Source organism: Pristis pectinata, chromosome 2 (genome assembly GCF_009764475.1).
Source record: "Pristis pectinata isolate sPriPec2 chromosome 2, sPriPec2.1.pri, whole genome shotgun sequence".
Classification (NCBI taxonomy): Eukaryota; Metazoa; Chordata; class Chondrichthyes; order Rhinopristiformes; family Pristidae; genus Pristis; species Pristis pectinata.
This window is the reverse complement of record NC_067406.1, coordinates 123,147,053-123,173,310: the sequence shown is the minus strand read 5'-3', so window position 1 is coordinate 123,173,310 and position 26,258 is coordinate 123,147,053. Positions and strand designations below refer to the sequence as shown.

Below are 26,258 nucleotides of genomic sequence, written 5' to 3'. Positions count from 1 at the left end.
GTTTTGGCAGTGACCACTGCTAGTCTTCAGAACAGGTGTGGGTGGTTTCTGAAAGATTCTGGTGTTCACAGATGGGCCTTGTGTCCAGAGGACCCTCTCCCTTCCTGAGAGGATTGGAGAGAACAATTAGAAAAAGGTTCTCTCTATGAAGAGGTATGAAGAGGAATCTCTATTAAGATAGTTTTAGGACACATGATCTTCAGTTTGTTTCTTCAAGGCAAAACACAAACAGCAGCAGCAGTAAGAAGTAGAACAATTAATTATAAATTTGCTCAAATATAAAAACAGGGAATGATGGAAATGCTCAGCTGGTCAGGCAGCATCTTTGGAAAGAGCAACTGAGTTTTTTTAGGTTAAAGATCCTTCAGACATGTGAAGGAAAGTTAGTATCAAGCTGCAGGGAGAGTGAGAGACAGACGGGTAGGAAGGGAATATCTCTGATAGGGTGAGCCCAGGGGATAAGTTGTAAATGAGGCCATCTGATCAATAGGGGCAGTTAGGAGGGAAACTCAGTCCTTTGTTCATAAAAGCTATGAAGTGAGGGCAGTTAAAGAGTGAGAATACAGAGATGTAAGAGCTGTGAGATGCAAAACTACAGGGTATTAGCTCCACTAGCCCAGACATCCATCCACAAGAGGCCAAATGTATCTATTGGCCTCTTCCTGTTCCCAAAAGTTCTCATTGTGTATGTCCCTGTATTCAGTAGTAACTGGAGGCACTGCAGGTTCCACAAGCAGCCAACATGCATCCTCTAATATCCTCAGGTAGTTCTATTCAATGCTGTACCATTGGCATGAGGAACTTGCCAAAAACTGAATTGAAAAGCGTTCTAAGTGCAAAAAATGAATACTAGCTGCATAACCATAAAACCAGTCTTCATTTTAAGTTAATAGGAAAAGTCTTTCTCTGCAGATCCATAATGAGTGCAGAAACTCTATAAGTAAATTTTCACTGCATTGTCTAGTTTTTGCTGTCTCTTTATTCTCCATCACCAACTATTCCCTGGACCTGGTTACATGTTTTGAAAAGAACAATATCCTCGATGGATTGATATTTCTGCTCCCTGTTCGCAGTAAATGTAGTGGATAAGTTCTGGAGGTCTGAACGAGTTCTTAATATAGGTGATATCATAATATAAAACTGGCCTTGGACTGGTACTACAGCATATTGGCAATCTGACTTGGAGAGTAAAACCTAACCTTTACCTATTTGGACAGTGCAGAGATATACCTCTATGTTCTGTTCCATATAGTACTTGACCAAATATTACAGAAAAAGATACTAAAGTACTGCAAAATATTTCAACCAACAGAATCAAGATAGATAATATTATTGAAGTAAGCAGCAAGATATCAAATTTTATATATTTTAAACGCAAGAAAATTTACTGTAGTGTGAAAAGGGAAAAACTTGTGATCTTACTCTACCTGTGATCGGGAAATCTCAGCAGTAGCTGAATCTTCCACTTGACCCCGAAAGTAAAAATGACCTTGACCTATGGATAAAATAAAGGTTCTGTGACTCACTTCAAATAAAGTGAAAATAATCATCATGATACAAACTTTTACTCTTTATTTCTTGACTTTATAACGCGAGTTGAAAATAATACAGTAACCTCAATTTACGAATTTTCACTATAACACCATTGACTCTTTGGAACAAATGTCTTTGACTTACAAAGTTTTGTTTGTTGTAATGAATAGCATGTTTCTCTCCAAGTAAAGGAAGAGCCTTGTATCAAAATTTCCATCATGCATTTTGACTAGCATTTTTGATATATGAAATTTTGCTTAACAAAACATTTTGCAGGAACACATGCTTTTGGAGGAATAGCTTTATCAGTATTCAGGATAACTTTATCAGAATAAGTATTTTGCATCAGTCTTCACTGTGGAAGACACCAGCAACATGCCAAAAATTCGAGAGAATCAGGGGACAGAAGTGAGTGTAGTTGCTATTACTAAGGAGAAGGTGCTTGGGAAACTGAAAGGTCTGAAGGTAGATAAGTCACCTGGACCAGATGGACTACACCCCAGGGTTCAGAACGAGGTAGCTGAAGAGATTGCAGAGGCATTAGTAGTGATCGTTCAAGAATCACTAGAGTCAGGAATGGTTCCGGAGGACTGGAAAATCGCAAATGTCACTCCACTCTTCAGAAGAGAGTGAGGCAAAAGACAGGAAATTATAGGCCAGTTACCCTGACTTCAGTGGTTGGTAAGATGTTAGAGTCCATATTAAGAATAAGGTTTCAGGGTACTTGGAAGCACGTGATAAAGTAGACCAAAGTCAGCATGGTTTCCTTAAGAGGAAATCTTGCCTGACAAATCTGTTGGAATTCCTTGAGAAAGTAACAGGCAGGATAGACAAAAGGAAAGTCAGTAGATGTTGTTTACTTGGGTTTTCAGAAGGCGTTTGACAAGGTGCTGCACATGAGGCTGCTAAACAAATAGTAGCCCATGGTATTACAGGAAAGGTACTAGCATGGATAGAAGATTGGCTGACTGGCAGAAGGCAAGGAGTGGGAATAAAGGGGGCCTTTTCTGGTTGGCTGCTGGTGACTAGTGGTGTTCAGCAGGGGTCGGTGTTGGGTCCACTACTTTTCGCGTCATATGTTAATGATCTGGATGATGGAATTGAGGGCTTTGTGGCCAAGTGTGCGGATGATACAAAGATAGGTGGAGGGGCAGGAAGTGTTGAGGAAGCAAGGAGTCTGCAGAAGGACTTGGACAGGTTGGGAGAATGGATAAAGAAGTGGCATATAGAATACAGCATAGGGAAGTGTACCGTCATGCACCTTGATAGAAGGACTAAAGGTGTAGACTACTTTCTAAACGGGGATCGAATTCAGAAATTGGAGGTGCAAAGGGACTTGGGAGTCCTAGTGCAGGATTCCCTAAAGGATAACTTGCAGGTTGAGTCGGTAGTTAGGAAGGCAAATGCAAATGTTAGCACTCATTTCAAGAGGACTAGAATATAAAAGCAAGGATGTAATGCTGAGGCTTTATAAGGCACTGGTCAGACCACATCTGGAGGATTGTGAGCAGCTTTGGGCCCCATATCTAAGGAAGGATGTGCTGGCATTGGAGAGGGTCCAGAGGAGGTTTACAAGAATGATGCCAGGAATGAAAGGGTTAACATATGAGGAGCATTTGATGGCTCTGGGCCTGTACTCACTGGAGTTTAAGAAGGATGAGGGGAGATCTCATTGAAACCTACTGAATATAGAAAGGCCTGGAATAGAGTGGACGTGGAGAGGATGTTTCCAGTAGTGGAGAGTCTGGGACCAGAGGACACAGCCTCAGAATAGAAAGATGTCCCTTGAGAACAGAGATGAAGAGGAATTTCTTTACCCAGAGGGTGGTGAATTTGTGGAATTCATTGCCACATACAGCTGTGGAGGCCAAGTCACTGGGTATATTTAAAGCGAAGGTTGATAGGTTCTTGATTAGTAAGGGCGTCAAAGAAGGCAGGAAAATGGGGTTGGGAAGGAAAAACAAATGGGCCAAATGGCCTAATTCTGCTCCTATGTCTTATGGTATTCCTATATTCAATTTGTCCAAATATTATTTGTCAGTTTTGTGTTACTGTAGGTGTTCTCACAGAACTGCACTAGGAGCCATTTCAATGTATAACTCTCTCCAATGACCTTCTCATTATTTCTTACCAACTCATCTCTTGGTTTGCAAACCAAAAGTAACAAGGATGCAAATATCAACAACCAAGGTTACTCATTAAGTTAATGAGGAGAAACTTATCTGATATCAAAAAATGATTGATATTTTTGCTCTTGATGGTATTTTTACCGATTTGTACCATTAGTGCTCAAGTGAGAGGAATGTTAGATTCAGAAATGATGCCCCCTTGAGGCAAATTGACAATCCTTGCTGAGACTTGCATAGGAACAATAGACCTGTGAGGAAGACATCAAGATCTGCAGGTCCAAGCCTGAAAGAGTTGGGAAGGGAAGGAGAGGTAAGTTGAGAAAATTGTGAGGGGAATAATTTACAGTTTACTACTTTTATTTAAAAACACTCAAATTATCTAAGTTCATGTCTGAACTTGGCAAGTTTAGCTGCAGAAAACTGATGCAAATATCTGCCAGCTTAAAACGTTGAAACAATGAAAGATCACTGCTGCTGGAAGTGTGAAACAAAAGGAGAAAATTCTGGAACTTCTCTGCAAGTCATTCAGCATCCACGCAGAGGGAAACAGACCTCATATTTCAGGGCAATAACCTTTCATCGGAACAGGACTGCACTTTCATCACAAGTATTTAGTTGCAACTAGTCCAGTTTGGAAGAAACTTGCCTAACTGTCACAGAGACTGCTCTTTCCACTTCAGCCTTTTCCTCCGATATAGTGCAATAGTTTAGGGCACACTATCTAATACCATGGTCCTCTATAAATCATCACTACTAATCAGAGAATCTGCTCCATTCAATGTGGTTGGACCTGGTCCCTTTAAAAAGTTCACTTAATTGAGTCCTATAAAGGTCTGTAACTTTAATGGGAGGGAGCCTGTTAACCCACTAGATGGTGATATAATGGAGAGAGACAAGAGACTGCAGATGCTGGAATTTGGAGCAACAAGCAGTCTGCTGGAGGACCTCAGCGGGTCAAGCACACCTGGGGGGGGGAGAGAGGAATCGTCAACATTTCAGGTTGAAACCCCGCAACCCCGCTAAAGTCCTCCAGCAAACTGTTTGGTGCTGGAGATATAATGATGTGTTTCATGACATCATATCTCCACTTACTGGGTTAACAATCCTCCTCCCATTAGAGTTACAGATTCATTTGTGCAGGGCAGTTATGTATGTCCAATTGCTGGACATGCCCTTGTAACATGTGCTAGTTAGAACTTCAACTAATGGCACAGGTAAGTTACTACATCTCTCCATTGCTCTGTAAACATGCAACATGTCATCATATCTCCATTTAGTGGATTAACAAGCTATTTTCAAGCAACAGAATGAGAACTGACAGGTGGCACAGGCACTCAGACCAATCTATTTAGTAGGGAGACGTCATTGTCTGACCAGGCTGCCTCTGGGCCTAACCACATCCAAATCTTTCTCTCAAATCAAATTTAAAGGTGGTGGCCAGCTTGTTGTATATCCACTGTTGGTCTCAACAACTTCTCTTTCGATTCATCCCACGTTAATTGTGTCCTCACACACATTTCCTCCATTTCCATCCACACAGCCCAGCGCATCACGGAAACCAGCTTCCCCTCCTTGGACTCTTTACCTCTCGTTGTCTTGGTGTAGCAGCCAGCATAATCAAAGACCCCACCCACCCGGGTCATTCTGTCTTCTCTCCTCTTCCATCAGGTAGAAGATACAGGGAGCCTGAGGGCACGTACCACCAGACTTAAGACAGCTTCTACACCATTGTGATAAGACTATTGAATGGTTCCCTTATACAATGAGATGGACTATGACCTCACGGATCTACCTTATTGTGACCTTGCACCTTATTGCACTGCACTTTCTCTGTAGCTGTGACACTTTACTCTGTACTGTTATTGTTTTACCTGTACTACATCAATGCACTCTGTACTAACCCAATGTAACTGCACTGTGTAATGAACTGACCTGTACGATGGGTATGCAAGACAAGTTTTTCACTGTACCTCGGTACAAATGACAATAATAAACCAATACCAATACCACTGTTAGTCTAAATATACAAGTACAAGTAAATAACCATTCAACCTTTAAATTTGTGTATCAAAACTGATCACTAATGTTCTTTTGTAAATCTGTCCGTACCTCTTAGCCATGCTTCTATGAAGAGAATTCCAACACCAATGTTGTATTTCAGTCCATACAAGGTTACCCCACCCTACATATTGAAAACATGAGAATACAGCATGTGAATTTACAGTTGAAGTCAAAAACGTACATTAATTTGTATTTCAAAGATGGCACCAAATTAGAAAATAACTACAGTAAAGTTCACTCTATCAGGCACGCAATCCATCTTAATCCCAAATCCAGAAGAGCATTCTCTTTCTACATCAGGCACTCTTGTGACTGTATTGGCTAAGAATGATATGATATGATCTTATTGGTACAAAAATGATGAGTACACATGGATGTGCATTTTACCCCCAGAAAGTTGGTTTGAGATCACTAAAACGAAGTTGTATTTATGATTGCACACTAGCCTCTGTGATGAAAGATCATGATCTAGGGCCTTAGCCCTAGACCTAAATATACATCCAGTTAAGGCTAAGGGTGCACTCCACTATCCAGGGGAAATGTTAAACCAGTATTCCATCTCCCAATTCCCTCATCTAAGAGTTTGTTAAGTATCTCATTGCAACAATTAAACTTTTACGAGAAGTTAATTATCCCCAGTAATTACACTTTAAAAGGAATACTTTCAGTCAGTCAAAATATCTTGCTTGTTCTTTTCAGGAATATCTACTAAGTAACGTTAAAAGCTACAACACTGAAAAGTCTTGCATTCACAGATCGTTGTCTTCTGCAGATGGTACTATCTGACTACCAGTACATAACATGTACTCACATTGCTTATTTTAATTGCAACAGAAATTATGATTATATTTTCTCAACAATAGATGCCTAGCTTTCACTGATATACCATTTGCTGGGTAACTAGATTATTGAAAATTTATTACCAAAATCAGCCATACAGAAAACACTTACAGACGGCATGGTGAGCAGATCACTTGGAGCCACGTCCACATCTTCTCTCAGGATATGTAGCTGGTTGGGCCCATTTGTATGTTTTAGGAATAGCTGAGGTTGAATAGACCAACACAAAGCAATGTCAATGGAATGAATCAGGAAATTTAACTGAAAAATGTCTAATTTCCCCAAGAAGAGGAACCAGCAAAGAAGAACCACGAGTGGGAAAGGTACTGAGTGGCCCAAGCTTCAAGAGCCAGATCTGCTGGGATAACCTTGTCCAACTGCAGCACTGGGACTTATTGTTCACTTAACAGCTATCTTCATGGCCTTTACCGAGTGTGCCATTATCCTTTCAACATGTGGACACTTTTGTGATGTTAACTCCTGCTGGGAAGGAGCTTGGTTAATAATATAGGTTCAATGAGGGAAAACTTATACTCAGCAGAATTGCTGGACCATTTGACTTGGGGACAGATACAGAAAAAAACATCTTGCCTCTATACTGCACAATTATTGACCTGAGGCATTTTACAGACAGTCTTGTAAGTGTAATGTGAAAATAAGATGATCAATTTACGCACGGCAGCATCTCACCAACAATGAGATATTGACCAGATAACGTCTTTTTGTAGTATAGGCTGAGAGTTAAACAGTGACCAGGAAATAGGGGAGGACTTTCCTGCTCTTTGATTAGAATTGTGGATCTTCTTCTGGCATCTAAGGGGGCAGGCATTTTAAGATTTCATCCAAGAGCATCAGTGGGAAAACACGTTCGTCTGAACAACTGAGAGAGTTTCCTCACTAAAGGGACCTTTTATGACTTGTTAAGCTGGTAGATTCCTGATCAATTGAAAAGGCAGCAATGAAGTGTCAGCTGTGATCAAGTGCTCAACTCCTCGAGTGGGATTCAACCCACAATATGCTAATTCAAGAGCCTAAAGTGCCTTTGCTTAACCACACTGACATTTTAGTTTCATACAGCAGCTCCACAACTCTAACCAAGAATGTACGCTTACAGATCGGTTATTCAAAAATGTAGGTTGTGCAGCATACCCAAGGTTCACATCAGAATACCTCTGTCATTGGTTCAATCAGCTCCAGATCAAACACCATGAATCCATCAACTCCCGCATTGATTTCAAGCAGTTTCAAACTAAAGTATTAATGAAACACTGTCACAATCTGTATGAACAATCCAAATAAAAGTACACATACTCTTTATAACAGTTTTGAGCTAAATACAAGAGCCTATGAAATAGAAGCCATGTAGAACAACCAGTAAAATGTTCATGTTGAGAAAGGCACAAGAAAATTCCTATTAAATGGAATGGTCAGCAATTCACATAATGAATGAAGACTCAGTTATTAAGAAGAGTATTCAGCAGAAATTGAAAGGATGTAGGATTTACACAAATGCTAGGAAACTGGATTTCACTATGTTTGATATACTAAAGTATCATCACATTTGGTAATTAGTTTATTATTGTCACATGTACCGAGATACAGTGAAAAACCTTGTTTTGCATGCCCTCCAGACAGATCATTCCAAACACAAGTACATTGATGCAGTACAAAGGGAAAAGCAATAAAAGAATGCAGAATATAGTGTTGCAGTTACAGAGAAAGGGCAGTGCAGGAAGACAAATAAAGTGCAAGGGCCACGACAAGGCAGATTATGAGATCAAGAGTTCACCTTTATCATACAAGAGGTCTGTTCAAGAGTCTGATAACAGTGGGACAGAAGCTGTCTTTGAGCCTGGTGGAGCATGTTTTCAAGCTTTCGTATCTTCTGCCCAATGGGAGGGGGGGGAGAAGAGAGAATATCTGAGGTGGGAGGGGTCTTTGATTATGTTGGCTGCTTTCCCAAGGCAGTGGAAAGTATAGATAGAGTCCCTGGAGGGGAGGCTGGTTTTCATAACAGACTGGGCTGTGTCCACAGCTCTCTGCAATTTCTTGCAGTCTCAGGCATAGCAGTTACCATACCAAGCAATGATGCATCTGGATAGGATGCTTTTTGTGGTGCACCTATAAAAATTGCTGAGGGTCATTGGGGGACATGCTGAATTTCTTGAGTCTTCTGAGGAAGTAGAGGCACTAGTGTGCTTTCTTGGCCATACCATCGATGTGGTTGGGACAATTTAAGCACTGGCACTAAATTGGATCCACCACAGAAAATAGCAAGATTGGTCAAAAACTACATTGGGGTGGTTTACACTTGGAAAGATTTCCAATGGAACTTCCACGGGTCCCAGTGCAACTGCACTCAGTGTTGCACAGCTGCTGACATTGGCAGTGCAGCAATCATAGAAGGACATCATCCCTTAAAGGCACACTCCCCCTGGCAGCCAGACAGCAGCAACTCTGCCGTACAACAGAGGAGCTCCAGGAAAGAGGGGGAGAGGTCAAAGGTTAACCAAAAGTCCTGGTCACTGAAATATATGTCAGGGCGGAGTCTGTGTGCACTTGAGTATCCAGCAGAGGTGCCAGAGTCACCATTAGAAGAGCCAGACTGGAGATGGCTGGATTGGAAAGCCCCAGACTACAGAGCAAGGTCAAAACAAATGTAATGATTCCACAGGAAATGTCAAGGTGAGTTGCACACCAGTCTGCGTAATTTAGTAACCACTGAATTTTCATCCTAGCTACTAAATTAAATGGAATTTTCCAAAAATAAAGTGATCTTGAAGGAAGACATTCTGAAAACAGATTGGATTTTGGATATGAAGGTCTCCTCGCGCAGTTTCTGTTTATTAATTTTAAATGCAGCGGTGCGTACCGTGTGACAATTGCCAAGACTCTCTGGTACTCTGAGCTTTCCTTGTCCCGGGGCAGTAAGAGGGCTGCCATTCCTCCGGTGGCCAAGGCACCTCGGTTATGACAGGTCTTTACTAGAAGATCCATGTAGCTCTTCAAAAACATTTTCTCCATATTCACATATTTACTGCGATCTGGTAAAAGGAACTCCCGTCGATGTCCTGGAAGACAGCGCGAGTTAAATAAACTTACGTTGCACTTCTATTTACTCATGATTCGAATTGTTTGGAACTAATCATTTGTATTACCTCAAAGTCAGGAGCTAATCATTGGCAGCTCAGCTTGCTTTATACCATGGCATACCCTTAACTTTTGCAGGCGTTAGCCAGAAGTGGCTACTGATTCCAAAAAATGGCAATACCATTTTAAATAAAACAACAGTACTGTGTATATGTGCGTGTAATAAATAATAATATAACACGACTAATAAAGTTATTTTAATATGTACTAGCAATGTAACCACTACAGTCATGTATTGCACTGGTAACTCTGCTGTTTGCTGCAGGCAGGCACGGTAGTGTAGCAGTTAGCGTAAAGCTTTACAGCTCCAGCGACCCAGGTTAAATTCCAGTCACTGTCTGCAGGGAGTTTGTACATTCTCCCCATGTCTGTGTGGGTTTCCTCCGGGTGCTCTGGTTTCCTCCCACATTCCAAAGACGTACGGGTTGGGAAGTCGTGGGCATGCTACGTTAGCGCCGGAAGCGTGGCAAAAAGATACATTTCACTGTGTGTTTCGATGTACATGTGACTAATAAAGATATCTTATCAGTGTAGACACCAGCTACAGTAAAAGTTTGGTTATCAGGCACTTCACTAACTAGCACTCTCTAATAACCAGCACTTAGAGAGAATACCTGGTCCATCTGGGCCAAAATCATGGTATTTGCTGAGGAAGCACCTTGGCCATAATTTGGGGTATACTGTGGGAGCACTCTAGCTGTCATTGGGTTGGCACTAAGTCCCCAGCTGATATCAGGGCAGGGTTGCGGGAGCACATGAGCCAACATAGGGTAGCACTGAGGGAGCACCTGGGCATCACCTGTGATTGCACGTTGCTTATATTTTTTATCTTGCCTGCTGGACACTGCTGAGTATTGTAGAATAGTATAAGTGGCTTTCTCTGTTAATTTACTCATATTACACTGTTCTGTTAAATTCTAGAGGTTATTATATACATGAAGGGGTCAACCATGTAGTTAAACATGGTAGGCACGGTACTGTAGCAGTTAGCGTAATGCTATTACAGCGCCAGCGACCCGGGTTCAAATCCGGCCACTGTCTGTAAGGAGTTTGTATGTTCTCCCCGTGTCTGCATGGGTTTCCTCCGGGTGCTCCGGTTTCCTCCCACATTCCAAAGACGTACAGGTTAGGAAGTTGTGGGCGTGTTATGTTGGTGCCGGAAGCGTGGCAGCACTTGCGGGCTGCCCCCAGAACACTCTATGCAAAAGATGCATTTCACTGTGTGTTTCAATGTACATGTGACTAATAAAGATAGCTTAAATCTTAAATAGAAAAGTAAATACATGAAAATTAACAGTTTACCATATACTCACTGTTTGAATGACAAGTGACTCATTTCCACATCATGGGAAGTGTTAATAACTAATTCTATGAAGATGTCCAATTTAAAAAAATGTCACCAGATAAAACTATTCCACCATTTTAGTTGATAATTCTAGTTCAGGAGGATGCTTTAACTGGACCTGTCCTGCTAAATGGAGATGGTCTGAACTGGAGCAAACCAGGTGAATTATAAGGAAAATTCAGCAAGAACGCAACAAAAACATAACCATAGACCAGAGTGGTCACAGGAATGCAGCTTTGTCATATACTGCTCAGAAACAAGACCAGACTGGTCTATGCAGATACTTCTGCTCTACACAAGACTCCTCCAAACCCCCATCTCACTCTCTCCATTCCTTTATCCCCTCATGTGACTTCCCAGACTTCCTTTTGCCTAAACCACCCCAAGAGAGGCTCAGGTTCAATTTTCAAACCACCCCGTTTACAGAATTTTCTGCTGAATTCCATTTTGGATTTATTGTGACAATTCTATAGTTAGTTACAACCCCGTTTTAGTCTTTGGAGCGTTGCTGAGTTCGTTTCGTTTTATTATCTATATTCCCAATATTCTGCCCTTTTTTTTAAACCCTCTTTCTCTTCGAATGCATTGGTGAATTCTATGAAAAACAAAGAAGAAAATTAAGAGACAAGGGATTCTACAGATGCTGGAATCTGAAGCAACACACACAAAATGCTGGAGGAGCTCAGCAGGTCGGGCAGCATCTATTGAGGGAAATAAACAGTTGACATTTCGGGTTGAGACCCTTCATCAGGATTGGAAAGGAAGAGGGCAGAAGCCAGAATAAGGAGGTCGGTGGGGGGGGGGGGGGGGGCGGAGGTGGAAGGAGCACGTGCTGGTAGTGAGTGCAGGTGAGAGGGGGAAGGTAGGTGAGGGAGGGGGGATGAAAGGGAGCGATGTAAAAAGCTGAGAGGTGACAGGTGGAAGAAGCAAAGGGCTGGAGGAGGAATCTGGTAGGAGAGGATAGTAGACCTTGGAATAAAGGGAAGGAGGTGGGGAATGGATGGGCAGGTTATGAGGGCAGGGGAGGGGAAAGAGAAGGGATGAGGGAGCCACAGGAATGAGGGAAAATAAAGGGAAGGGGGAGAAAAAGGAGGAGGGAAAGTGGGTGGGGGTTAATTAAGAAAGAAGAAAAAATTAAGAAAGAATTTGCATTTGTGCAGCTTCAAAACCATCATACGTAACAGGTTAACACTACAAATCTCAGTAATGTAATTTAAGATGAGTCGAGGTATACTTGCTCACCAACTTTGTTTACAAAAGAGGCTGAATAATCCCAGATTCCGCAGTTCAGTCCAGCAGAATGGTCTCGCAGCTCATAGAGAATCTCCTCCATCTCAAATGTAGCTAAGATATTTTCTACTAAGACTGTGGCTTTGATGGAGCCAATTGGTAAACCCAACTGAAAACAGTAATATAATGAGATTAATGTTGCTGCTCTGCCACAGGCCAGGCACTGTTCTGAGTTTATTCCGATACAAATGTATATTGTTTTTGATATCCAGGGTGAAAATAGATAATCATACCTTTACACACTTACCCTAATCTTCAGTTAATTTCATGCCTCTGGAATGAATATCTATTACAGATATCCAGGCAAATTACAGTAGGGTATACAAATAATAGGATTGTAGTAGCGGGGCATTTTAACTTTCCAAATATTGGCTGGGATTGCCTTAGTGTCAGGGGGTGGAATTCATAAAATACATTCAAGAGGGGTTAATAAAGCACCATGTAGAGAGTCCTACTAGGGAAGGGGCTGTACTCAACCTTATCTTCAGAAATGAGGACGGGCACAAGGTGAAAGTGTCTGTGGAGGAACCCTTTGGAAACAGCGACCATAGTTCAGTATGTTTCAAGGCAGTCACAGAAAAAGGTATGGTTGGTCCTAGAGTTAAGGTCATAAATTGGAGGAGGGCTAATCCAACAGTATTAGGCAGGACCTGGCAAAAGTAGACTGGGAGCAGCTGCTGAAGGGAAAGCCAACATTTGATAAGTGGGGGGGTGTTTAAAGGTGGGATAGTAAGAGCTCAGAATCAGCATGTTCCTGTGAGGGTAAGAGGCAAATTTGGTAAGATTAGGGAACTTTGGTTTACAAAGGAAATTGAAACAGAAATAAGAAGGATGCCCCTGTCAGGGATAGGCATTTGGTTCTGAGTGAGTCCTTTGAGGTTTATAGGGACTGGAGTCATAGAGTCAGAGTCACACAGCACGGAAATGGGCCCTTCGGTCCAACTGGCCCATGCGACCAAGATTCCCGTCTAAAATAGTCCTATTTGCGCATTGGCCCATATCCCTCGAAACCTTTCCAATCCCTGTAACTGTCCAAGTACCTTTTAAATGTTGTTAATGTAATGTAGGGGATGTAGGAGAGAATTTAGGAGAGCAAAGAAAGGACATGAAATGGCCTTGGCAAGCAAGACCAAGGGGAATCCTAAAACCTTTTGTAAGTATATTAGAAGCACAAGGGTAGCTAGGGAAAGAGTAGATCCCCTCAGGGACCAATGGGGAAATCTATGTGTAGAGCCTGGGGATGTGAGCGGGATCCTAAATGAATGCTTCTCATCAGTATTCACCAGGGAGAAGGAGGTGGAGGATGGAGAGTTAGGGGAAGGGTACATTGATATTCTGGAACATGTCTGCATCAGGAAGGAGGATGTGCAAGAGACATTAGCATACATTAAGGTGGATAAATCCCTAAGGCCTGACGGGATCTATCCCAGGATGCTATGGAAAGCTAGGGAGGAGATTGCTGAGGCACTCACGGAGGTATGCGCATCTTTGTTAGCCACAGGTGAGGTACCAGAAGACTGGTGTTGTTCCTTCCTTTAGTAGGGATAAGCCAAGACACTATTGGCTGGTGAGCTTTACATCAATAGTAGGAGAATTAGTGGGGGAAAAAAATTCTAAGGAACAGGATTTATGTTCACTTGGAAAGATAGGGACTGATTAGGAGAAGTCAACGTGGCTTTGTGCAGGGTAAATCCTGTCTCACAAATTTGATTGTGTTTTTTTTTGAGGAGATAACAAAGAAAGTTGATGAAGGTAGCAGAATAGGCATGGTTTACATGGACTTTAGCAAGGCTTCTGATAAAGTCCTGCATGTTAGGTTGGCCCAGAAGGGTACAGCACATGGGATCCAAGGCAATGCGGGCAAACTGGAACCAAAATTGGCTTGGTGATAGGAGGCAAAGGGTTGTAGTCAAGGGGAGTTTCTCTGACTGGAAGTCTTATAAGCAATGGTGTACCACAGGGATCAGCACTGGGAATGAGAATATAGGAGGACTGATTAGCTAGTTTGCTGACAACACAAAAATTAGGTATCATGGTCAGCATGGATGAGTTGGGCTGAAGGGCCTGTATCTGTGCTGTACAACTGTATGACTTTATCCCCAACCTCACCTCTCGGAATTCATGACCACAACCAACCTAGCAGCATTCCATTAAAAAGTCTTATCCAATCCCTAACGATGATTCTGAGTTACTGGTCAGGGTGCACGTAGGCTTGAGAAAATCAGAACTTTGTGCATGTGTTGAAATGCCAGATACATTTTGAATGACAGTTTATAAGACTTTGCCAGAAACTTCCACTAACATTGGGTTCCTCCGCATGCTGAGTTACCAATGTCGATCACATCATAAGCTAACCAAACAAATAAAGAAAAGTACTCTGGCAACTGGGATGCCAGTTGGGGACAGTGAGCTCAGTTAGCGTGGCCAAAGTACGAGGGCATGATAAACAACATGGAAAGTAACCTCCTGCATTGTGGTAGCATTTCTACCTCCAAGTCAGACACTGCAGAATTCAAAAGCCACACCAACCACAAGATCAAAGCTCCAACTTTGAATTCTGGATGACGTCCACAATCACCTTTGCAATTGTCAGGTGTAGGTGGCACTCCCTCATGAGAGTCCGTGACACCCTCCTGCATGTAGGACTGACTATCCTATCAGCTGGTAATCTAATGGATGGTTAGGTTCACCAACGGAGAGTTTGTTTCATACAGTGTTTCAGACCTTTGGCTAGCAAAACCTTACACTACATTATACTATTCACTAAGAACAAGTGTGAAGATACAAAAACAGCTACATTGTAGTAAAGTCTCAACATCTTCAGGGAAAAATAGAACTGAACAGTTACATCCACACCCACTGCTCTCTGCAGAACCTTATCAAAACAGCTACAGCCACCTATACCCCAAAAAAATGGAAAATAATACACACAAACAGTAGAGGGCAGTAACTAAAACAGTTTGAAATTTTATAAAAGATACAGATATATTTTTATTAAACTCTGGCATGCACAGTCCCTTAACAATTCACAACTTGGTTTCAGTTCTATTTATCACTTATCCTTTGAAACCATACCTTCTTTTGAACCCAAACAAAGATCCTATTCCACAATCTGGCCTCCAAATGACTTTCAACCTGCAATTTAACAAAACAGATGAAAAATAAATAAATCTTTAAACTTTGGTAATATGCTTCAGGACATGTATTTGATCAACATATTTATCATATCATAAGTTGAAACGTTAAAGAGTTAAATCATATGCTCAAATGGAATGCAGATTAAGAGAGATGAAGCTGCAAGATATGTAGATAAATCACTGGTCTACACTTTATATCAAGCAGGGCACAAGATCGTAAAATTAACCCTCATTTTGTACTTACCTAACATCTACTTAATATGACGCCAATTTTAAAAGAATCCCATTTTTCTTGCTGCTGTTATGTCTGACAGCAGTTTTTATTGCTTTATACCAATGCATCTTTAAACTTAATGCAACAACAAAGCACTGGAGGAACTCAGCAGGTCAGGCGGCATCTATGGAGGGAAATGGACAACCTACATTTAGGGTCTAGACCCTTCATCAGGACTGGAAAGAAAGATGGGAGCTAGCCAGTATAAAAAGGTGGGGAGAGGGGGGAAGGGGTGGAACAAGAGCTGGCAGGTGATAGGTGGATCCGGGGGGGCGGGGGGGGAGAGTGGGAATGATGCAAGAAGCTGGGAGGTGATAGGTTGAAGAAGATGGAATCTGATAGAAGAGAGCAGTGGAACATGCAGTAAAGGGAAGATGAGGAGGGGAAGGTGAGGAGGGGAACCAGAGGGAGCAATATGTGGTGATGGGCAGATTGAGAGGCTGGGGGAGGGGAAAGGGGTGATGGGGAACGGTGGGATAAGGGAAAAAAAGGACAGGGGCGTGGTTACTGAAAGTTAGACAAATCAATGTTCATGCCGTCACGTTGGAGACTACCAAGACGGAATATGAGGAGCTGTTCCTCTAATCTGCATCTAGCCTCAACTTGGCAGTACAGAAAGCCATGAACTGGACATTATTGCATAGGTGGTATATCTAAATATATAATTCAACAGTATTGTAAACATTTAACTATTGACATTGTATATAGTAAGAAATGTTGTCCTTGGTTTCCTCAATTAGAGGGTCTTCAGGCTACTGAGAGTACTCATTTAAAGACACAACAATGGGCCAGACTTGGATGGAGCATTCAGCTAAGCTTAGGTTTTAAGATATTCTTTCCTCATAAGTTGTGGAAAGTGACAGTAAGCAAGAATCACCAAGCCTTTGGGATTTTGTTGAGCCCTGGGGCAAACCTTAACCATGAGGTTTAAAGACCTGAAAAACCCAGAAAACTTGTGTAGTGGATAAATCAGAAAGAGTGGGCAACATTTAATCAGGTGCAGAAAGAGAAAGAAAGAGAAGGAAAGACAGGTTGGCTAGAAGATTGGAGGGGGTGGTGGAAGGGAAAGGAAGGAAGAGAAAACGATTACGAATTTCAAAGACAACATTTTTTTAGAATCTTCCCAAACAATCCATCACAGGAGGGAACATAACTCCACACTTACAGTAGTTTATTTCCTGGGAAAAGAGGTTAATGAGCTACTAATAAGTTTCACAATAATAGTATTTACTAACTATTTATTTCAAGACTCAGTTAAGAGTTTCAGAGACAATTAATATGCAAATACAGCCATCCTAGGGAAGTTATGGGAGGTTAAACGCAACAAGTCATTTTCATGAAGCTACTAGCAGAGGATCACAGATCAGCCAGGAACTTCTGACAATTTACAATTCATGGGATATCTCATCCTTCCTCCATGTCACTTTGTCCATACATAAGAATCTGTATTATTCCTTTCAACAAAACCTGGCCATGGTCTCAGTTCCAATGTTGGGATATAAATGTTACAATTTGCATTAATATTGCATCTTTGGGGATTTCAGGAAGTCCCAAAGTTATGCCAAAGAACTGTAGTCACTGCTCTAATGCTGAGAAATTTAACAGCCACCTAGCACATAGCAAGATACCACAAACAGCCTTGACCGGGTATTCTGTTTTTATAATGTTGGCTAAGAGATAACTGTTGTTTGAATGGTGTCATGAGATCTTTACGTCCACCTGAGAGATAAGAAATTGCCTCAATTTAACACCTCTGTATATAGGGAAAGTGCCGTGTGATCCAAGAGAGGCTAGAAGGTAATGTTGCAAGATCTTTACTTAAACAGATTCATCCCCAGCATTCCCCTCCAAAATAAAATGTGGAAATTAACTTCAGTACTGACTGTCACATGTGACAAATATCCCCTAGTGATTCATTGAAAGAATCATATGAAATTCTCAGATAGGTCAGTGTGTTGCCTGGTATGGTAATGAAGCATCCTGATTGGGAAGGCCCAAGGTTCAGTCTCTCACCCAAGAGGATATCTGTTCTCAGCCACACTGACAGTGATGCACTCTAAATGTCTGCTCTTTCGTTTGCTCTTCAGTAACTCCCATGTATCAAACACAATCTAATAAATTCAACGCTGCCTCTTTATCATTAAGAAAGAATAAATGGAATATGTTGAAGTTTTGGGTAAATAGCTCACTTTTTTTGATGTGGAAAAACAATGAAATGTCATCAAGTACTGTTTTGTAAGTAATATGGTATTCGATAAATACTGCTACCATTGAGGCAGTCTATTGATACCAATCTGGAAATATCTGATCCCATCTGATTTCAGAACACTAGCAGATTGTTTACTAATTGGATGGACGATTGCCTAGGGAAACCAGATTAGTAGGCTTTGCCTGGAGAGGAGACGGGAGCTACAAGGTTACCCTGCCCAGGAATCAACCACAATGTGTAGCATGTTACAGCGTCAAAGGTGCCTGACAGCTGCATACTGACTTTGACTACTGAGACAGTCAGAAAAAAAACCCGTAGTAAAAACAGGGATACAAGAATTCAGAAAAACTTTTAGCGTACCTTTGACAGATAAAAGAAAGGGCCACATTCATTTTCCAACAAGATTCGTCCACAGTGGTACATCAGTAGTCCAAAATCAAACAGCGGGCCAGGGACCTCCCTTCCATTAACCTATTAATTGCAATCAATATTCATTTCACATGAAATTTTAGAATAGCCAAAATCAACAACATTGATTATTGTAATAGGAAATTTTTTTTTCAAACTGAAGAACAATATACCAGCATGTTGTGTTCGACCATGTTCCAAGCCCTCGGTCTTAGCATTAGAATGGGAACCTTTGAGATAGGTGGTACACCTAGATATATAAATCAACAGCATTGTAAACATTTAACTATTGCTATTGTATATGCTAAGAAATGTTGACCTTGGTATGTTTTGCTCAGTAGAAGATTATTGGATCTAAGTATGGTGATGTGGTAAAACTCAATTAGCCAGCAGGTTGTTAAGGTTCACAAGTAATTCTCACCATCTGAATACACTGATGGAGGAGGGGCTTTGCTGTGTTCCCACACCCAGTGATTCAAGTTGCCTCTTATTTTCAGGTGAAAGTCAAGGCACTTATCACTAAGTTAAATCCCGATGGTATTTTAACTCTGGGTTAACTACGGGCTGTGCAGTCTTGCGCTCTGCAGTTAAAGGCACGATTTTGCTCACTTGAACCCTAAATACTAGAGCATACTCCAAGTATGTTTCCCTTATTTTACTGATCTCTGAAGTGAGCACACTTTGGGCCTTCTCCTTTGCCAAACTTCTTTTCTCACTGGATGCCAATATTCAATGATCCATGCATATCTCCTGCAAGTTTCTTACTTTCTTGATGGCCAGTTCCAAGGAAGCCAGCATTCCTACTGGAGGGAATCAATGTTGGGAAGGAATAATAACATCCTGGATCTCATGCTGTAGTAGGAAAATGAGCCTACTGCAGATGCTGCATCCATGATAACCACCCCAGTTAAAAAAAAATCACCCTTAATATTTGGAATGCATCGGTCAGACTGGAACTTTAATAGCTTAGGACCACTGTAAATTTCAGATGTCTCATTATTTTTGCCTGAAAGTGATCGTAACAGAGTCTATAATTTATAAATAATTCACTGAAGACAATTCATAATAGGTTGCAGGCACTCAATGCATGATACAGTAGCATGTTCACACTGTATTCTGTTTCCAAAATTCAATTCCATTGGCTTCACTGAAATGGAATTTCAGAACCAGAGTACAAAGTATGATAAGATTATTGTATTACTTCAGGCTAATAGGAAATGGCCATATCTGTCATAAAGCTTCAATGTGTTATTTCAATACATTTTTGTTTAGCAAATTTTTCACTTTTCTTCTTCAGACAAGTTATGGATGAAAGCAGGTCCTATGCAATGTCAGACTAGATAGCTCCACAGAAACTGGATGCATGTACATCATACAAGAAAATAGGAGCAGGCCAGAGGATGGAGAGTCTTTGTAATTCTCTTCTCCAGAGAACTGTGGAGGAGGAGTGATTAAGTATATTCAAAGTGGAGAATGACAGATATTTAAATTCCAAGGTAGAAAGCAGGAAAGTTGTGTTTAGGCCAAGTTTGGATCAACTATAATCTCATCAAATGGCAAGAGACCAACTGGCCTACTCCTGCTCTTGTTCCTTCTGCTCTCATATGTAGCTCAAACTCTGCTTCACCTAACAGCACTTCATAATTATAGGATCATAGAACTCTGCGACACAAAAGAGCACAATTTAGTCTAACATGTTTGCACTTCTCTAAAAAGAACTATCTGACCTAACTTCATATCCAAGCTCTTGGCCTGTGGCTATTTCTTTTAAGCAAGAAGTACATCAAGTAGTCCTCCAGGTATTTTGGAAATGCAGTAACTGTTTCTGGCCAGAAACAGTCTCAGCACCCTATAGTAACAAAGGACCTACCATTGGCTTTGTTCTTTCTACCAACTAACCAAATGTATTCTCCTGGAGTAATTTTAATGGGAGCCTTGAAATACATGGGTTACACATCCATGACAATCAGAGAAAGTAAAAATAACAATCTTTGGTCCCAAAAAGTAATTTGTTTAATAAAGCTGCTGCTCGGTCAAGCACCAAACAGAGGATGCATTCTTACCTGGAAACTGGCTATGAACTGCCTTGTAAACATTGAAAAGTCCTTGGATTTGATTAAAATAGGTTGGACAGTGACCATCATCAAAATCAGTCTGTAAATATATATCAAAATGTATCAATTATTTAAGGCTCATTTTCATAGGTCATTCTTATATATCATCCTTCCTGTGTATTAACACAAGAGTTGGGTCTACCAAATACTTACCAAGTGACCCAGGTTCTTGTTGGAATCATGCCAAAGGACAATCAGGTTAATAATTCCACACTCACCAAAGCTTTTGAATTTCCATTTATCCCAGCCGAGATATAAGGATCATCCTTGTATCCATAAAGACAGTCACTTCTATGTTTTTCTTTTCCAGAGGAAAAGGAAGGAAGGGGCTTATCATATACTTTCTCCATACACTGAGGCAAAACTATGAGATATCACAGCAGTGAGAGGCCAATACAAAAGGTTGTGTCAAACTGGCTGGTCTAAAGTGTACAACCAGATCCCAGAAGGGATTAGAGACTTTTGCTTAATGCCCACACCTCCTTTTGATAACATTCATGATCGTGGAATAAATGATAGATCATACTTCTCATTCAGCTGTCGTTTAGTGCTTTCCAAAAGGCTAGTGAGCATAGATACCACCTGATATATCACTAAGTAAACTGATATATCACGAAGTAACATAGAATTAATTTCCATACTGAGTTAGTCAATCTTAGCCAAAATAATTTGGGCAGCAGTGACACAGCTAACAGAGCTGCTGCCTCACTGCTCCAGCAACCTAGGCTCAATCCTGACTTCCAGCGATGTCTGTGTGGAGATTCCACATTCTTCTGTGACTACATTGGTTTCCTCTGAATGCTTTGGTGTCCACCTACATTCCACAGACGTGCAGGTTGGTAGGTTAATTGGCCGCTGTAAATCACCTCTATTGTGTAGGTGAGTGATAGAATCTGTGATGAGTTAAGGGGAACGTGGGAAGAATAAAAAGGTATTTGCATAGGATTAGTGTAAATGGGTTCTTGATGGTTGGCACAGACTCAGTGGGCCAAAGGGTCTTTTTCAGTGTTACATAACTTTATGACGCTAAAGTGTTATAAATGACCTCAGTATCCATATGCAGGGGACAGTGGTAAACACTTTAAGAAAATGGCCCTGACTTTGTCATTCAAGTGTACAAAGTGAAACTGAGAACTCTTCTGGAGGACTTCAGAAATCCAGAAGCTGCTGCCACAGATTCCTTGATCCTCAACACAGTACGGCGTTTCACACCCTTCTGCAGCATAATCTTCAAAATCAGTGACCTGTTGAGAATTATTTTGTGCGCTCTTCTCGGTGTATAGTTACACATTGTTGCATAGAAACACAGAAAAATGGTGTGGACCAATCAACCTATCACGCCAGCTTCACCGTTCCTGGCTGATCCTCTATCTAGATACCATGTTCCCACTCTTTCCACAGTCCCCTTGATGCTTTGTGTGTCTAGAAATCTATTTATAGCCATGAAGTATCCATGAAAAGGACCTCACATTTGCCTACAATGAAATCCATTTGCCACACTTTTGCCTGGAGTTCTCCATGTCTATTCTTAACATGTTTTATATTTTGGCCAATGGCTATTCCAATCGATCCTTTTGTTCACCATCTTTGCTGACAAGGACCTTTCCATTCTAATATTAACATAGAACATATGAAAATAGAAACAGAAGTACGGAAGTGAGCCACTAGGCCCCTCAAGCCTGCCTCACCATTCAATATGATCATGGCTGATCTATGCTGGCCTCAACTCCTCTTGTGTCAGTTCCCTTTAACCCTCAATTTCTCAATCTTCCAAAAATGTACCTACCTCCACCTTAAACATATCTAATGATCAGGCCTTCACCACCCCCAGGGGCAGAGAATTCCAGAAATTCATTCCCCTCTGAGAGACAAAATTTCTACGCACCTCAGTTTTAAATGACCAGCCCCTTATTTTGCAGCGATGTCCCTTGTTCAATGCTGCCCCACTAGTGAAAACATCTAAACATCCACCCAGTCAAGCCCCCTGAGGATCTTACATGTTTGAATAAGGTCACCCCTGAATCTTCTAAACAAAGAAATACAGACCCAAACGGTCTAGTCTGTCCTGATAGGACAAAGTTTTTCATCTGGTAAAAATCTTGATGATGCTCCTCAGACTGAACACTATCAAATTTAGAAGATTAAGATTTTTGAAGGGCGGCACGGTAGCGTAGCGGTTAGCGCGACGCTACTACAGCGCCAGCGATAGGGGTTTGATTCCCATCGCTGTCTGTAAGGAGTTTGTACCTTCTCCTGGGTCTGCGTGGGTTTCCTCCGGGTGCTCCGGTTTCCCCCCACATTCTAAAGACGTATGGGTAGGTTAATTTGGGGTTTAAAATGGACGGCGCGGACTCATTGGGCCGAAAGGGCCTGTTACCACACTGTAAATAAAATTTAATTCAATTTAATTGGTGGAAGAAACAACCCCCAAATGTTTATTCTTTCTTTTCTAATGTAAAAATGTCAAAGGGCACTGTTTATTCAAAATAGAAGAGTATATTTTCTCATCTCTACTCATCCAAGTCCAGGCATCTGTAACTTAAGGGATCTGATGTGTGTCAATTTACTGCTCTGCTTTCAAATCCTTTGAGGCAACATATCTAAAGGTAGGAGATCTTACCTGAATGCCCTGTGCAGTAGAACACAAGGCCCTGATGAAATGTTCAGTATTGGCTGGAGACACATCCCCAAGGTCTACATGCCTGTTCTGCAATCTCTGTGGGACAGGCTGAACTTTCCAGGATTGATCCTCTCGGATATGTGAAGTATGGGGCAAAAATTCTGGAAGCCCACCAAGACGATCCAAGCCCAGCTTCTTAGCAATTCTCAGCTGAAATATCTGCAGGATGGAATGCGCTGGAATAAGGCAAATTTTATGGACTAACAAACAAACAACTAAAGGGGAATGGAAAGGTGCTTTACCTATTGGCTGTCAATGATTTAACAATGCTATCCATGATGCCTAGGCTCCCCTGCTCCAATTAACAATCCTTCTAAACCCATTTCATCCAAAGGCTAAACTTATTGATGCACCCGGTACCTCTGACATCCACCATCATGAAGTGCTTCGAGAGGCTGGTCATGGCACACATCAGCTCCAGCCTCCCAGGCAACCTTGACCTACTGCAATTCACCTACCACAGAAACAGTCTATGGTAGACACCCTCTCCCTGGCCTTACACTCACCTCTGGAGCATCTGGACTGTGAAGACAGCTACCTTGGACTATTGTCTATTGACTACAGCTCCACCTTCAATACTATAAATTCCAAGCAAACTCATCTCCAAACTCCCCAACCTGGGACTCAACACCTCCCTTTGCAACTAGATGCTTTACTTCCTGACCAACAGACCACAATCAGTGAGGATATGCAGCAACACCTCCATCACGATTATCCTCAATATTGGTGCCCCACAAGGCTCTGTACTCAGCCCCCTACTCTACTCCCTATACACTCAAGACTGCATGGCCAGATTCCGCTCTAACTCCATCTACAAGTTTGCAGATGACATCACTGTAGTGGGCCATATCTCAAATAACGACAAGTACATGAGTACAGGAAGGAGATAGCGAGCTTAGTGGCATGGTGTCATGACAATAACCTTTCCCTCAATGTCAGCAAAACAAAACAGCTGGTCATTGATTACTGGAAGGGGGGTGGTGCACACACTCCTGTTTACATCAATGGTGCTGAGGTCAAGAGAGTTGAGAGCTCCAAGCTCCAAGGAGTGAACATCACCAATAGCCTGCCCTGGTCCAACCACGTAGACGCCACGGCCAAGAAAGCTCACCAGTGCCTCTACTTCCTCAGGAAACTAGAGAAATTTGGCATGTCTCCTTTGATCCTCCTCAATTTTTATAGATGCACCATAGAAAGCATCTCATCCAGATGGATCACAGCTTGGTATGGCAACTCCTCTACCCGAGTCCACAGAAACTGCAGAGAGTTGCACACACAGCTCAGCACATCATGAAAACCAGCCTCCCCTCTATGGACTCTGTTTACATTTCTCGCTGCCTTGATAAAGCAGCCAACATAATCAAAGACTCACCCAACCTGAACACTTTCTCCGCCCCCCTCCCTTCGGGCAGAAGATTCAAAAGCCTGAAAGCACGTACCATCAGGCTCAGGAACAGATTCTACCCCGCTATTATAAGACTATTGAATAGTCCCCTGGTATGTTAAGATGGACTCTTGACTTCACAATCTACCTGATTATGGCCTTGCACCTTATTGTCTGCCTGCACTGCACTTCCTCTGTAACTGAAATACTTTATTTTGCATTCCATTCTTGTTTTCCCTTGTACTATGTCAATGTACTGATGTGAGGAAATGATCTGTATGGATGGCATGCAAAACAAAGTTTTTCACTGTACCTCGGTACATTGTGACAATAATAAACCAACTTACCAATTTACAGAGGAGGGTCATGATGGACTTAGAATGTAATAAATCCACAGCACCATAGATCTTCCAAGATAATAATGAAAAAATCCGCTGTGGAATTATGCCAATACATTCAATAAGAGTTGCTGTAAGTGGCTTGTCTTTAAGCCCAACTCCTTGTCCATGGCCATGGACTGCTGCATATCAACTTATTAACTCATCCTTTCTGCTCTTTTAATGCATTCATTTCTTGTTGTTATGCTGTATAATTTTTACATTCTCACAATGTACTATTGTTAAATGTAGACATAGGTTGCATTCATAAGAACAAAATAAAGCTGTTAGCCACTGCAACATTCCAGCTGAGTTAATCTATTACCAGTAGTTATTAAGGTCCATCTTATTTACAGACTGGTTAATATATAATTCTAAAATCTATTACCTTTCTATGTAGAATTTTCGTTCTATGGCATACTTACATCATAATGCTTCAGATATAATGTGTCTGTGCTTCAGTTTCATTTACTAGTGCCCAACTATCCTAACAGTAACAAAAATGATTTGACAGAAGATTTAGAAGATAGTTACAAAGAATGAAACTTACAGTTTAGTGAAATAAAAGGACTAGGGGTAGGGGGAGGCAGGTGCCTCCTTACTGTGTCCTACGACAGAGATGAGCTATGTTAGGCTGTTTATGATAAAATTGTTAAATCATCATTATTGGAGAAATAAAACTTAATTAGCATCAAACAATCTAATGTGAAGGTTATTATAAAATTTTGAAAGAAAATCATTTCAATTGTCTACAGTTACCCCCCCCCCCCCACTCTTCAAGATAAAAATACCTCCTCGACATCTGCATCAAAAGTAGAAACCAATTCTGCCAGGAACTGAATCGCTTCTGGTGTCAAAAGGGTTTGGAATTCTACTTCCAGAGTTGCAGGAGGTGGTTCAATCTCCACACCAGTTACGGGCTGCAACAGAGCAAATTTAGTGCAAAGAATTTCCAGCAAACTTCACATGGATGTTGAGCATTTACTTCCATTTAGTCATTCTTTTCTTTACAGGTCCTCCCCAGGTTACGGGTTGCACATATGAATGAGTGCTTGGTAGACCAGCAGGGTGGACTTGCCAGCTGCTGCGGGGCTGCAGGAATCTTTTGCTGCATTGGAGCTCAGTTCATGGCAATATCTGAATGGTTGAGTTAAACAACCTGGATTAATGACACATTGTCTTTGTTTGGCACATGTTTATATTTAAATATATTGTTGGGTGGACACATTTCCAACTTGCAAGCCGTTCGGGTTACAAACAGTTCTCAGGAATGGAACCCTGTTGTAACCTGGGGAGAACCTGTAGGGCAGGCGCAGTAGTGTAGCGG

At 41.5% G+C, this 26,258-nt stretch overlaps 1 protein-coding gene across 1 annotated transcript in view; it reads right to left on the bottom strand.

Annotated features, from left to right (window-relative positions):
• The window catches only part of ugl (ureidoglycolate lyase), a 47,825-nt gene that overhangs the window by 12,130 nt on the left and 9,437 nt on the right, over positions 1–26,258 (bottom strand). The window contains exons 3-14 of the mRNA XM_052032257.1: positions 25,723–25,851; positions 23,111–23,329; positions 20,440–20,530; positions 18,550–18,626; positions 18,329–18,439; positions 15,424–15,483; positions 12,301–12,457; positions 9,436–9,634; positions 7,734–7,812; positions 6,675–6,767; positions 5,772–5,844; positions 1,428–1,495 (exon numbers count right to left, since the gene is read on the bottom strand). Coding sequence (XP_051888217.1) covers positions 1,428–1,495; positions 5,772–5,844; positions 6,675–6,767; positions 7,734–7,812; positions 9,436–9,634; positions 12,301–12,457; positions 15,424–15,483; positions 18,329–18,439; positions 18,550–18,626; positions 20,440–20,530; positions 23,111–23,329; positions 25,723–25,851 — 1,356 coding nt within the window. The remainder of the gene's footprint in view (positions 1–1,427; positions 1,496–5,771; positions 5,845–6,674; positions 6,768–7,733; positions 7,813–9,435; positions 9,635–12,300; positions 12,458–15,423; positions 15,484–18,328; positions 18,440–18,549; positions 18,627–20,439; positions 20,531–23,110; positions 23,330–25,722; positions 25,852–26,258) is intronic.